The sequence below is a fragment of the Bactrocera oleae genome, chromosome 2 (genome assembly GCF_042242935.1).
Source record: "Bactrocera oleae isolate idBacOlea1 chromosome 2, idBacOlea1, whole genome shotgun sequence".
NCBI lineage: Eukaryota > Metazoa > Arthropoda > Insecta > Diptera > Tephritidae > Bactrocera > Bactrocera oleae.
The window spans coordinates 77804-90813 of NC_091536.1; the positions used below are offsets into that span (position 1 = coordinate 77804).

The 13010-nt window shown below is 33.1% G+C and overlaps 1 protein-coding gene and 2 long non-coding RNA genes across 3 annotated transcripts; 2 read left to right on the forward strand and 1 right to left on the reverse strand.

Moving 5' to 3' along the window:
• Positions 1 to 58: 58 nt before the first annotated feature.
• LOC118683025 (uncharacterized) lies at positions 59 to 1189 on the forward strand. The gene is made up of 3 exons (XR_011394962.1): positions 59 to 171; positions 261 to 490; positions 549 to 1189. It is a non-coding gene; the product is annotated as an uncharacterized lncRNA (long non-coding RNA).
• On the reverse strand, positions 1180 to 4001 carry LOC138855851 (uncharacterized). Its single transcript, XR_011394963.1, has 2 exons — positions 3541 to 4001; positions 1180 to 3406 (listed from the first exon to the last, which is right to left on the reverse strand). It is a non-coding gene; the product is annotated as an uncharacterized lncRNA (long non-coding RNA).
• A 1178-nt stretch (positions 4002 to 5179) lies between these two features.
• LOC106620378 (uncharacterized) lies at positions 5180 to 10280 on the forward strand. Its single transcript, XM_014238865.3, has 3 exons — positions 5180 to 5390; positions 9745 to 10086; positions 10138 to 10280. Exons 1-3 carry the CDS (start codon positions 5261 to 5263, stop codon positions 10194 to 10196), a joined length of 531 nt encoding a protein of 176 aa, XP_014094340.2. The 5' UTR covers positions 5180 to 5260; the 3' UTR covers positions 10197 to 10280.
• The last annotated feature ends 2730 nt before the right edge of the window (positions 10281 to 13010 follow it).

Consider the following 13010-nt stretch of genomic DNA (forward strand, 5'->3'; position numbering starts at 1 on the left):
CATCGTAAAGGGGGAGTAGCTACAGCTGAGAGGTGTCCATCGAGAAACATCAAGTCCGCCTAGGGGTTGAGTTTCTATTAACAGCCACTAAGGCCGACTTTTGACTGGAAAATGGTTCCATATTGCTATTTTCTATTAATTTATGGAAAAGTTGTCCAAAATATATTGGTTGTATGTAAAACTTTAATATTTTTTCAAAGTAAAATCAGTTTATATTAATATATGTTCTCAAAGGAGCGGATATTATTTTCAAATTTCAGAATAATTACCATATATATTTATGCCTTTTTTGAACTGTGGTAAATCAATGAATATTTACCACAGAAAATGTAAGGTGCAATTAAGCAACAATGCCAAATAACGGAATGCAGAAAATGCTTATTCAATGAAACAAGGTTTATAAATTTGCAAAACAATCTTCGTAAAATAACGAATATTTAATAATGCTCCTGATAAAACTGATCACACTAGAACTTTTATCAATAAGCAGGTGTGTATTAGTGCATATAAAGTAATAATAAATAATAACTAAATTTATTTTTTTCCAGAGGAAGCCTGTAAAAATTAATAAACCGAAGGCCGCCAGTGCGGCGCAAAATCTGACTTTTAAATTTCTTTAGTATTTTTTTTCACAAGAAAATGTTTAACTCGCTGAACTGGTAATTACAGCTAAGTGATCTGAATTCTGAAGAATTTTGCCGCTACAACAAGAACAACAACTAAATGACTTGAAAAATATGTGCGTTAAATAATATTGTAAATATATACATAAATTGTTGAAAAAATTAATTTTCCGCTCACGGATATAAAATATTCGCGTCTAAAAAAGATGATTAAAAAAAAAATTCATTTTTGAGGCCTTCTTAGTTGGGGGACCTAAACTATACATTTACCAAATTTGGAAACTGATAAAAAATAAACAAAAATTACGTTGTAAATGATACAAAATTGCTTACATGTAAATTACCATACTCCTACGATCAAACTGCTTTTATCAAAGTAAATGTTTTAGTGTGCATCTAATTGTTTCCAAAGCTAATATGTGGCCAGTATTATAGTGCTCACCACCAACAAAAGTTAGAATCGTGAATTTCTTCATTTGCAACACTTCTATTTGCATTCATTGAAACAATTTAAAAATCTAACCTGATAATATAAGTACTTTAAATAAAAACATGATTTTTTCTGTGCCACATAATATTTGTTTTATTTCGTTAGATTTTATTATTTTTGTACATTATCTTATATCTACTTAAGTATGTATATTGCATTTACCACACCACTATGCGGTATTCAACTAAGCGCGTTACCAATTTTTTTGGTTGTTCGGTTCCCTAGGAGGCCTATTTTCAATTATTATATACACCAATTATATACAATAAATACCAAAAAAAAAACAAAATTTAAAAAAGTCATTTTACAATAATACTTATTTTATGTGCATGTATTGCCAACAGTGGAGATCTAACAAAAACCCTTAGAAAAGTCAAAATGATGTATGGTGGGGTGGGGTAGGAACTATCAATAAAAAATGCGAAATGTGCCTAATAGACAGAATATATGCGCATTTCTATCTTAATAATTATTTGAGCACTTCAAAATGTGAAAATTTCTATTACGTTGTAATCAGGACAACAAATCAAGATTTTTTTCAGTTAGCCACCCGGACAAAGGACTTCAGACAAATTTTACATGTGTTCAACACAATACGTTCTTATTCTAACAGAAAGGCATATAAGAACGTCTGGCTGAGAATTCGCACAGCAATAAAACGGTTCTGTGTCGCATTTTTTCAAATAGAAATTTGGAAAATACTCATCAATGACACCAAGAGTCAAAATTATCGCAAAATACTTCCTCTAATTTTTCGAGGAAGTTTATAAAGTCTGAAGGTGGTTTCACCAGACTGCAGTCATTATATTCTTTTTCCATTGAAAAAAGAAAACGAGAATCAGTTTCACCTTCAAGGCTAGGTATGGGACTCGTACAATTATAAAGTTTTCAAAATTTTGAATACATATAGCCGCAAAAATAAACGAACGAATTTTGCTTCAGGAAAAAGCTCATTTAAACCAATTTCCGCGATTTCAATATTTTGAAGTGCTTCTAAGAGCGGCCTTGACAAACTTTGATAGGTTTGCCAAGAAATATCATTAATCAAAGAGTTTGCAATGACGCTAGTACTTAAGGAGTCCTATTCTTCCCTAGGCAAAGGTTCGCAATTTCCCTTAGTTACATAGTTAATGGTCCTAAGGCCCCAGGACTTTCGGAAACATGTACGGAGTAGTTCTTACGTTATTTCTGCCCCCCTACGAATCTGTCCGAAATAGTGTTCAAGTCTGTCTTGATAAAGATTTCTTGTCGTAATATTTTCGAATCCTTTGGTGGACAAGATCTTCCACAAACCTTTAATATTTTGAAGCCATCCCTTAATAAAAGAAAATGGGTTGTGATATCACGACCTGTGCTATCATTAATTTTTACAGATTATAAGGTGTTCAACGAAGCTTTTACCCAACACGATAATATCGTCGAGGTATACCAAATAGGTCCAGTCTAATCCTTTTAATACTTGGTACATAAGTCTCTCAAAGGTAGCAGGAGCGTTACATAATCTAAAGGGCATTACGGTAAATTGCCATAGACCATCTCCAACGTTGAAAGCCGTTTCTTTGTCTTCTTCGTTTACCTCCACTTGCCAATAACTACTTTTCAAATTAAGTGTTGAGAACCATTTTGTGCCTGATAACGTGTCCAGCATGTCCTTGATTCTAGGTAGTGGATAACAGTATTTCATCGTTACATCAATCAATCTTTTATAGTCCACACAGAATCTCATGTTGCCATCTTTCTTCCTCACAAGTACTACAGGTGAGCTCCACAGACTCTCTGATGGTTCGATTATACCGCTTTCGCTCATTTCACGTATGGTCTGTCTTACAACTTCACGTTTTGCAAAAGGAACGCTTTAAGGAGCCTGTCGGATTAGTCTTGCATCACCTGTATTAAAAAAATGTTTCACAACTTTGGTTCTTCCTGGTTTGGTATCGTCTTTTTCAAATATGGATGAGTATCTGAGAAGAAGTTGTTTAGCCTTATTTTGATGGTTTGCCTCTAGTTCCTCGGTCCATGCATTAAATTCACTCGATATTTCGTTTACGTCCATGGAATCTCGTCCTTAAGACCTATTTCCCAATTTATTACGGCCTCAATCTCTTGACACTTCGCTAATATAGCTCTTTTGGAGAATTTGATTGGTATTTTGCACCCATTAAGTACTCTTACTGGAACACGTTTATCTTGTCTGTCCAAGGCTTTGCCTATAAGTAAGTTTGGTGTAGATTTGATTTGATAAGCTGAACGCAGACTTTGTGGTGCCCATATTTACTTGTTCATACACTGAAATCTCAAAAATGAAAATACGAATATATATAATGAAAATACGAATATATATAATGAAAATACGAATATATATATGTTTTTGCATCTTGAACTTAAGAGAAGAGAAGAAAAACATGTAAAAATTTTTAACTGAATTACCTATTAACATTGAATTTTTACTTCACTTAAAAAAATGTGCCGGATGAACGCAGACTTTATTGGCTATGTGTATGTACTTAAAAACTTTCCGACATACGTAAGTATGTACATATGTACGTAAAGTGCAGTATATATCTACATATATACATATTTGTGTCCATTTCTATTGTGTAAGCATTATCGTAAATGAAAGCCTATACATACAGAGTAAAAGCATAATGTAATTAAAATGCAAGACAATTCGTACATTCCTCAAATGTCTGTGAAATACGTGATTCGATTTTATATCGATTTAACTGTTTATTTTCACTTTATTATACTCTCGCAACCTGTTGCTACAGAGTATAATAGTTTTGTTCACCTAACGGTTGTTTGTATCACCTAACTAATAACTAAAACTAATCGGGTTATATACACATATATGATCTGGATGAAGAGACGAGTTGAAATCCGGGTGACTGTCTGTTCGTCCGTCTGTGCAAGCTGTAACTTGAGTAAACATTTAGTTATATTTATGAAACTTGGTACACATGTTTCTTAGTACCGTAAGACGGTTGGTATTGCAGATGGGCGTAATCGGACAACTGCCACGCCCACAAAACGCCATTAATCAAAAACAAATAAATTGCCATAACTATGCTCCACAATAAGATACTAGACTGTTATTTGATACGCAGGATTACGTTAGAGACAGGCATCTGCAGTTTAAATTTTTTTTAAAGTGGTATTAGGGGGCGGGACCACGCCAGATATGTGTATATCTCCTAAACCGCTAAAGCTATACTAACTAAATTCACTGGGAACAAATGCTTTTAGCACCCCTATCTGCAGTGTGAAAATGGGAGAAATCGGGTGACAACCCCCCCCACTCCCCATATAACGGTATTGTTAAAAACTACTAAAGGCGCGATAAATCAAGCACTAAACACGCCAGAGACATTAAATTTTATCTCTGGGATGGTATGAGATGACTTTATAGGAACCGCGTTCATAATTAGTCAGTGGGCGTGGCACCGCCCACTTTTAGGTGAAAACCCATATCTTGGGATCTGCTTAACCGATTTCAACTAAATTCGGTATATAACATTCTTATCATATTTCTATGTTATAGTACGAAAAATGGCGAAATTGGATTACAACCACGCTTATTTCCCATATAACACCATTTTAAATTCCATCTGATTCATTCACTTTCCCTATGCAAATCAAGCAAAAATGATTGTATCGGGGTAAAATTTTCCGTGAATAATGCGTTTAAAGTGTGCCATCTTGTGACTAAAAATTGTCTAAGTCGAACTAAGACTATTTAAGCCCCTAAGAACTGAATATTTGGACCCCAGTGTCTATAGTGGCTTTTTACCGAAAATATCGGTCAATGTGTAAGATATATAATTGCAATTCATATAATAATATAAATAAATGAAACTATCGATAATAGTATGTTTTGTGTCAAAAATGGGTTGAATAGGATCAATACTTCCTTTAATATAAAATTTTGGCAACACCTGAAGTAGTTGCGAAAGCATAAAATGTTCGGTTACACCCGAACTTAGAACTTCCTTACTTGTTTTTATATTCTATTAGTAGTGAATAAGGTTGTATACCTAAAATTGTTAAAAGGTTTCTTCAAAAGTTTTCATTTAACTCGACTTCAGTATTACATTTTGATACTTGTGCTAATGTACATTCAAAGTTTCTACCGCACGTTAATTTTAACAAAATGAATTCAGGTTTAGGAATATATTTTACAGTGATATATGTTACATATGTTTCTTCGGCAGAAATTTCAACGGATTTTTCACGAGATACATATTTGAATGCGCTTCAGAGCTCTCATCAATCTAGTTCGGGTACGTTTGTCAAATTACATTGTATGAAACCGTCATATGCCTACTATAAAGATTATCGAATTACCGGGTGACTTTATATCGAATATATCACTCAATGAATTATCTTATTGAAATGAGGTGAGAGTGTCTTTCTAATAACAGTGTATCCATGTGCCTAAAATAGACAAATTCGGGTCTATATTTCACCTGGCCCCCATACACCTAATATAAAAATTTCAAACCTGCAATATGTAAGAAGTCTTCGGAAAATTAAGTAAATGTATAACACTGGATATACTATAGTTTAATCTCGAAAATGTGTGAAATCGGCAATGAATTACTACGAAACTGCGTGGAACATGTTCTCGAGTATAATTGAGTAATGTCAAACGTTAATGCAATCAATCCAGATTTTACCCTAGCCCCAATATTCCCAATATAGACATTTCGGACTTTCCATCTGACTTTAAACCGTTTATGTCGGTCAATATATATGATAGTTTAATGAAATTAGGTGAACAAATTTTCTTAACCATTCAACCCCTTTTTGACATACGAAATAAAGAGTATTGGTTGAGTTAGCCCGAACTTAACTGATACTTTATGAAAACGAAACACTAGTAGGTTTATCTAGTAATCAAATTTTGAGACCCAAGCAATTGCAAAAAAAATTGCAAATTTTAAATTTCAAAAATGAAGGAGTGATATGGGCTTTGAAAAATTGTTGATAGAGGCAAGATAATTGTCAAGAGAAATAAACGTACAGAACAGAAAAGACAGTTCAATTATGAGGGGGAAGATGAGCCGATTCGCGATGTTAAGCAAAATTGTAAAATTAATTTCTATTTTGCCATTATTCATACCGCATTGTCTTCAATCAATGAAAAATACGATCAGTTGAAAGAAGTTGCTAAAACTTTTGGAATTTTATTCAATACTGATCAGTTGCAAACTTTTACATACACTTTGAACATTGTAAACAATTAGAAATGTAATTAACTCACGGTGGATTCACGGATATAGATGCAACAGTATACCACTAGACATTTTAAATTATATTTGTTCAAACGAATTAATAGATATCGTTAGATATTAATTAACGGCAATACAGCTGTTGCTAACAATTCCTGTGTTGATAGCTAGTGGAGAGTGCAGTTTCTCTAAATTGAAACTTATCAAAACCTTTGCTCTACAATGTATCAAGAAAGACTGGAAAGCTTGGCAAGTATTGTATATCAATTGAAAATCAAGTGGCACAAACTCTTGACAGTTGCGTCTGATTTTTCCAAATTAAAGGATCGGAAAGATTTGAAAATATTTAAATGATTTTTATACCCTGAGCAGGGTATATTAAGTTAACCACAAAGTTTGTAACACTCAGAAGGAAACGTCGGAGACCCCATAAAATATATACATAAATTTAGAGTTGATTTAGCTATGCACGTCAGTGTGTATTTATATAAACTAGTCCCTCAGTTTTTAGGCTATCGATCTGAAATTTTGCACCTATCCTTTTCTCACTATGAACCTGCTCATTTGTCGGAACGGCCGATATCGGACCACTATAGCATATAGCTGTCATACAAATTGAACAATCAAGTACTTGTATGGGCAAACTTTTTATTTTACGTAATATCTTCACGAAAGTTTGCATGAGTTATTTTCTAAGACAACAATTTAATCTCCGAAGAAATTCTTAATTGTAAGATTGTAATTGTATAGATCGGAAGACTAAAGCAGATAGCTGCGATATTAACTGAACGATCAGAGTCAAGTGCTTGTATGGAAAACTCTTTCATTTGACGAGGTATGTTCACGAAATGGTGTGGATTATTACTTAAGTCAATAATGCAATATCCGAAAAAATTGTTCAGATCAGATCACTATAGCATATAGTTGCCATACAAATTGAACGATCGAAATAAAGTGCTTGAATGAAAACTTTTTCATTTGACGAGGTATCTTCACGAAATAGGGCCATAATTATTAAAGGCAGTAATGCAATCTCCGAAGAAATTGTATAGATCGGAAGACTATAGCAGACTATAGACTGCTGAACGATAGATAACTGAACGATCGGAATCAAGTGCTTGCACGAAAAACTTTTATATTTGACGTAATATCTTTACGAAATTAGGCACGAGTTATTGTTTAAGGCAACAATGTATTCTCCGCAGAAATTGTTCAGATCAGATCACTATAGCCATACAAATTGAATGATAGGAATCAAGTTTTTGTAAGGAGCCTTTGTATTTGTGAAGGGTATTATAGCTTCGGTACAACCGAAGTTAACGCTTTTTCTTGTTTATTGTCTTTTTAAGTAATTATTCTAAGCCTTTGGAACATTACCTTTTTTTAAATAAATGACCTGAATAATTTTCAGGCGGAGAATTTGGTTTTTTCCCAGGGCGGTAAATTGTCTCGGGCCGGCAGTGGTTAGAATAACGGAAGTTTTTATATGTAGTAATATATAATTTCACATATTTTCGGTATTAAATAAAGAATATCCGATATAATACGTTCAGTTAAATTTGCTAAGATATCTTACATATTGACTGATATATACGGTATAAGGCCAACCGAAAGGTTGAAAATCTTTTATTAGGTATGTATATGGGAGATAGGAGTATTGACCCGATTTTCTCTATTTTTAGCATTACTACATATTATTAACAGAAACAGATGCTCTCTGAGTTCCATTTAGGTACCTCGTATACCATCAACAGTATAATGTTAACCGGATGTTTGAAACATCTTGATAAGCAAGCTTTCTTCTCATTTTATCCACTTAAGGCACAGAGATGCACCGTTAGGGAAAACACGCACTGAGTGAGCGTTTAATTAAGATAACTCACATACTTATTAGCTATTGTTAGTCAGTCGGAAGTTCGAAAATCTTTCTATTAGGGATATGGAGGCTAAGGAAAATATTGACTCGATTCAACCCATTTTTGACATACAGACATACTATTATCAGAAACAGATGCTCCCCTAGCCACCAAAACTGTTCAAGCCCTCAGGTACCGAATATAAGAAAACCAGTTCCTACGGCGAACTATTTTTCGAAAATATAGGTCAGTCTGTTAGATATATTATAGAAACTCAGAGAGAATATTTAACTAATAATAATATGTGCCAAAAATGTAATTGCATAAAATGAATAAAATCGGATGAAAACTTGTCATAGCCCCCATATAACTAATATCAGGATTTTAAAACATGCGGTTGACACTATCCCGTCTGTATTGGTAACTGTATGTGATGTATGTTAATGATCATTTTTTTTGTTTTTAATATGTGATAATGGCCAAAATATATAAAAGCGGTTCAATACTATCCCTATCTCTCATATAGTAATATGAGATTTTACAACTTGCAGTTGGCTTTATATCGTACTTTTATTATTCTAACAAACGATGTCTTAATTGTAAAATTGCTTTAAAATATATTCTAGAATATACCTGAGCAATGTCAATATACTCTATATAATGCCTTTCGACTTCTCACATGTCTTTCAACGGTTTAGGTAGGTCAAAATGTTTGATATTTTAATAAAACTTCCACTTAACAAGCTTTTTGAAAAATTATGTGACCTACCGCTGAATATGAATGAAATTAGTTTAGATCATGGTCCAAACCTCATCTTAATAATATCAATTCCGATCCCCTGGTTGATGTTTTGCACATCAAATCAATATATTAAATTAATTTTTTTCGGTTAAGTTTATGGCAGTTATATCTTATATGAGGATGATTTTATTATAATTTGCGCTCACGGAAAGTAAAATATGATTTTAAAATTAATTTAATCTATGACCAATTATATAAGTTAATAAAATACAAATTCGATTGTAAACCATTCACTTTTGTCGAACAATGAATGATAAATTCGTTCACAACATTTTTTTAAATAAAATTTTGCCAACACCTGTAGGTATTTCTCCGAATTTTATCCTTGCAAGTTGCAATAGTATGAAATCTTCCATTACACCCGAACTTAGCCCTTCCTTACTTGTGTAACAATAATTTCTTCAATTGAAAGCATTCGTAAATACCATAAATAATACATTGAATATTTATATATTTAAACTAGTAGACCCACTACTGCAGGCGGCTAGCCCTGAGCAATTGATTTGATATTTTCCGTATACTATAGTAAAGATAATAAGCAAAAGAGGAGCGCGTCGTCTGTAATAGTTAACCGATAGTCATAAATAATGTATATTTTGATATACGGTTGCCTAGCGACTACTAGTAGTAATAGCCTTACACAATAAGGGTGCCAATGATGAATTTAGCAATTGTAACATTTTAAATTGAAAAATCAAGTTATAATATATGCATATATTTGGATTTTGGGTGTTCTAAATTTCAGGTGCTAATATTGGATACAATTACATACCTCCCACAAATAATAATTTGCAGCCCTCAAATGAAATATATGGACCACCAAGCCAAGTATATGGACCTCCTACGTTTCATCAACCTGTCATATATCAACCTCGAGACCATTGGTTTTTAGAGAAACTGAAGAAGAAAATAAATTTGTTTACAATTGGAAAGATAATATTAAAACTTCTGATTTTTAAAAAGATTATCAAATTTATTGGAATTATTTGTATGCTCCTATTTCTTCCAAAATTAAAACATTTTCTAAAGGACGATATGTCAATGGATGAAACCAGTGAAGAAAGCAGATATATTCGAACAGAGAAAGGTAACACTTTTTATTTATATAGTTATGATTTCCTAAGTTTCTTCTTTTCAGATGCACTGGAGAAACATATTGAAGATTTGCAAGATATTATTTTAAGGTCAATTAATTAGAACTAAACTTAATAAGCCTTTATAAGTCGATTAATATTTGATTATTTTGTCCTACATATATTAATAAATATTTATTATTCGAAATACGTATATATTTTTTCTAAATATTGGCATATTTCATTGTAATTACGTTTATCTTCAGGAAAAGTAATAATACGTGTGCCTTAAAGTTACTTCCATAAGTAAAAGGCTCCAGTGGTTCAATAACTGATAATGGCTTACATTTCGATTTTCCAAATTTATTGCTTTTTGAAAAAGATATAAGTGTTTTTCCAGCACTGAAATATTTATTGTGTTCTTCTGTGCGTTTTCTGTTCGCTGTACTAATATTTCCATAACTTCTATCAAACTTTTTGTTTCAATATAATATCTTCAAACTATATGAGCATTAATTTGAAATTAGCTTAAAAAATGACAACAATAATAAAGCTCAAGACAACTAATCAAGGACGATCAGCGAAGTGTCGTGTTGCTTTAATAAATACTTATTTCTGCTCAAATTAAATTTGTAGCCTCTTAGTTACGATTTTTGTAACGCTATTGATAGATTACAGTGTTGTCAAGTACGCCTGTAGGACACCCTCTACATTGACCACTCATAATTAATTATGAAAGTTAATATTTAAGTAAAAATAATATAAAACGTAAAGAAAATAACATATAAAGTAGAAAATTTTAAATGGTATCCAAAAGCTAAAACATATTAAAATAAAATGCAAACATTATGCATAAATGAAAGTGGAAGTAATTACAGGACTTCAAATAGTTAGTATTTAAGTAAAAATTATATAAAACAGCAATTAAAATATAAAGTAAAGAAAATTCAAATAAAATTATGGAAATATAAACATATACCAGTTGACTCGGCAAACGTTGTTTCGTCATATACGTTAGTTTTAGGAAATATTAAAAAAAAAAACAAAGATACGTGTGGCACCGGGGACTGCCGCGGGAAAGCTATTGCATAGCTTTTTTTTACAACTTATGCAATTATAATTATTCATTTATTTTTTATGCAGTATTTTTTTCACTGATATTAATTCAAGTTTTTTCTTTGATGTTAATTCCAGTTATTCTTTTTGAGCGTGGTTACCGATAAGCATACTTTTTTTCATTTATTGAATAAATGAGAACTTAATATTGTTTAAAATATTTTTATTATCTTACAATACATTTAAGCTATTCAAAAATTTTTATCATTGAAACCAAGGCTAAAGGAAAGCTCAACTTATTAAAGTTTGAGAGCGCCTCAAAATTATCATTTTTTATAACATTTTCCATTGTAGCCAGATCGGACAAAATAATAATTTTTGAGAATTTAAATTAGGATACCTAACATTTATTAAGATTAAATATTGTTATACATGTATCAAACATATTCAGAAACTATTTAGACCCTTTTTTGTAAATTTTGTAATATTAGGTAAAGTAAAAAGTTCGTTCGGTTTTTTATTGATTTTTCAAAAGATGATAACTTTGTGTACATTTGTCCGATTTAAATCAAATATGCGTTGTTTTGTTCGTAAACTTGTTGCCAACGAGATGCCAACTTCATTATACCCCTCTCGTAGAAGACTGCGTCCCTATTGCCAAAAAACTCGGGAAGCCAATTTTAACAGGCCTCTCTTGAGGCCAACTTCTCACCATTAAGCGCGTTCGCCATGGACAGGAAAAGATGGTAATGATCAGGAAAAGATGGTAATCACTTGGTGCCAGGTCCGGACTATAAAGTGGGTGCATTAGAACCTCCCATCCGAGATCCCGGAGCTTCTGGCGCGTCACCAAAGACGTGTGTGGCTTGGCATTGTCCTGATGGAACACAATTCGGCCTCTGTTGATCAAAGATGCCCTCTTCTGGATGAATGCTGCCTTAAAGCGGTCCAGTTGTTGTCAGTAGAGGGCCGAATTGAGCGTTTGGCCATAGGGGAGCTAGTAAATGATTTCTTGCGAATCCCACCAAACACGCAGCAAAACCTTCCTGGCCGTCAATCCGGTCTTGGCCACCGTCTGGGCCGCTTCCCCGAGCTTTGACCACGACCGTTTACGCTCGATGTTGTCATAAGTGACCCATTTTTCATCGCCAGTCACAATCCGCTTCAGAAACGGGTCGATTTTGTTGCGATTCTGCAGCGATTTGCAGATGGAAATTCGGTCCATCATGTTTTTTGCGTTAGTTCATGTGACACCCAAACATCGAGCTCCTTTTTGAATTCCAAGGTTATGCAAATGGTTTCAAACGGTTTTCTGGCTTATCTTTAGTTCCTCAGCAATTAAATAAGTGCTCACGTGACGGTGTGTTTCCACTATTTCCGTGATTTTATCGCAATTTTCGACGACAGGCCTCCCGACGTGTGGTGCATCTTTGTCATCGAAATTACCGGAACGGAACCTAGCAAATCACTTTTGTGCTACACGTTCGTTTACAGTATCGGGCCCATAAACTAAATTAATGTTTTCAGCCGTTTTGGCTGCTTTTTCGCTTTGATCGAAGAAAAATTGTAAAATATAGCGAATTTTCTCTTTGTTGGTGTCTTTGACGAGCCCTCACAACGAACTGAGTAAATCAATCGAAAAACTGTCATAGACAAACTTTTAGCGCGAATAAACACGTTTTCAGCGCCGTATAGTATGACATGATGCGACACGTAACACTAGTACTATGGACAATAACGCCATCTATTAGATAAAAACCGAACGAACTTTTTACTTGACCTGATATATTAAAACAATTGACTTTTGAACTTTTAATACTTAAACAAAAGACTAAATGTATTAGCTCTCAATTAATAAATGGTTTTTAAAATTTTCAGTTGA

Excerpts from the sequence above, each read along its gene's own strand:
- LOC106620378 (XM_014238865.3), top strand. The coding sequence starts at position 5,261 with ATGAATTCAGGTTTAGGAATATATTTTACAGTGATATATGTTACATAT. Across the intron at positions 5,391-9,744 it reads CTCTCATCAATCTAGTTCGG|GTGCTAATATTGGATACAAT; the intron begins GTACGTTTGTCA and ends TCTAAATTTCAG. Across the intron at positions 10,087-10,137 it reads ATATATTCGAACAGAGAAAG|ATGCACTGGAGAAACATATT; the intron begins GTAACACTTTTT and ends TCTTCTTTTCAG.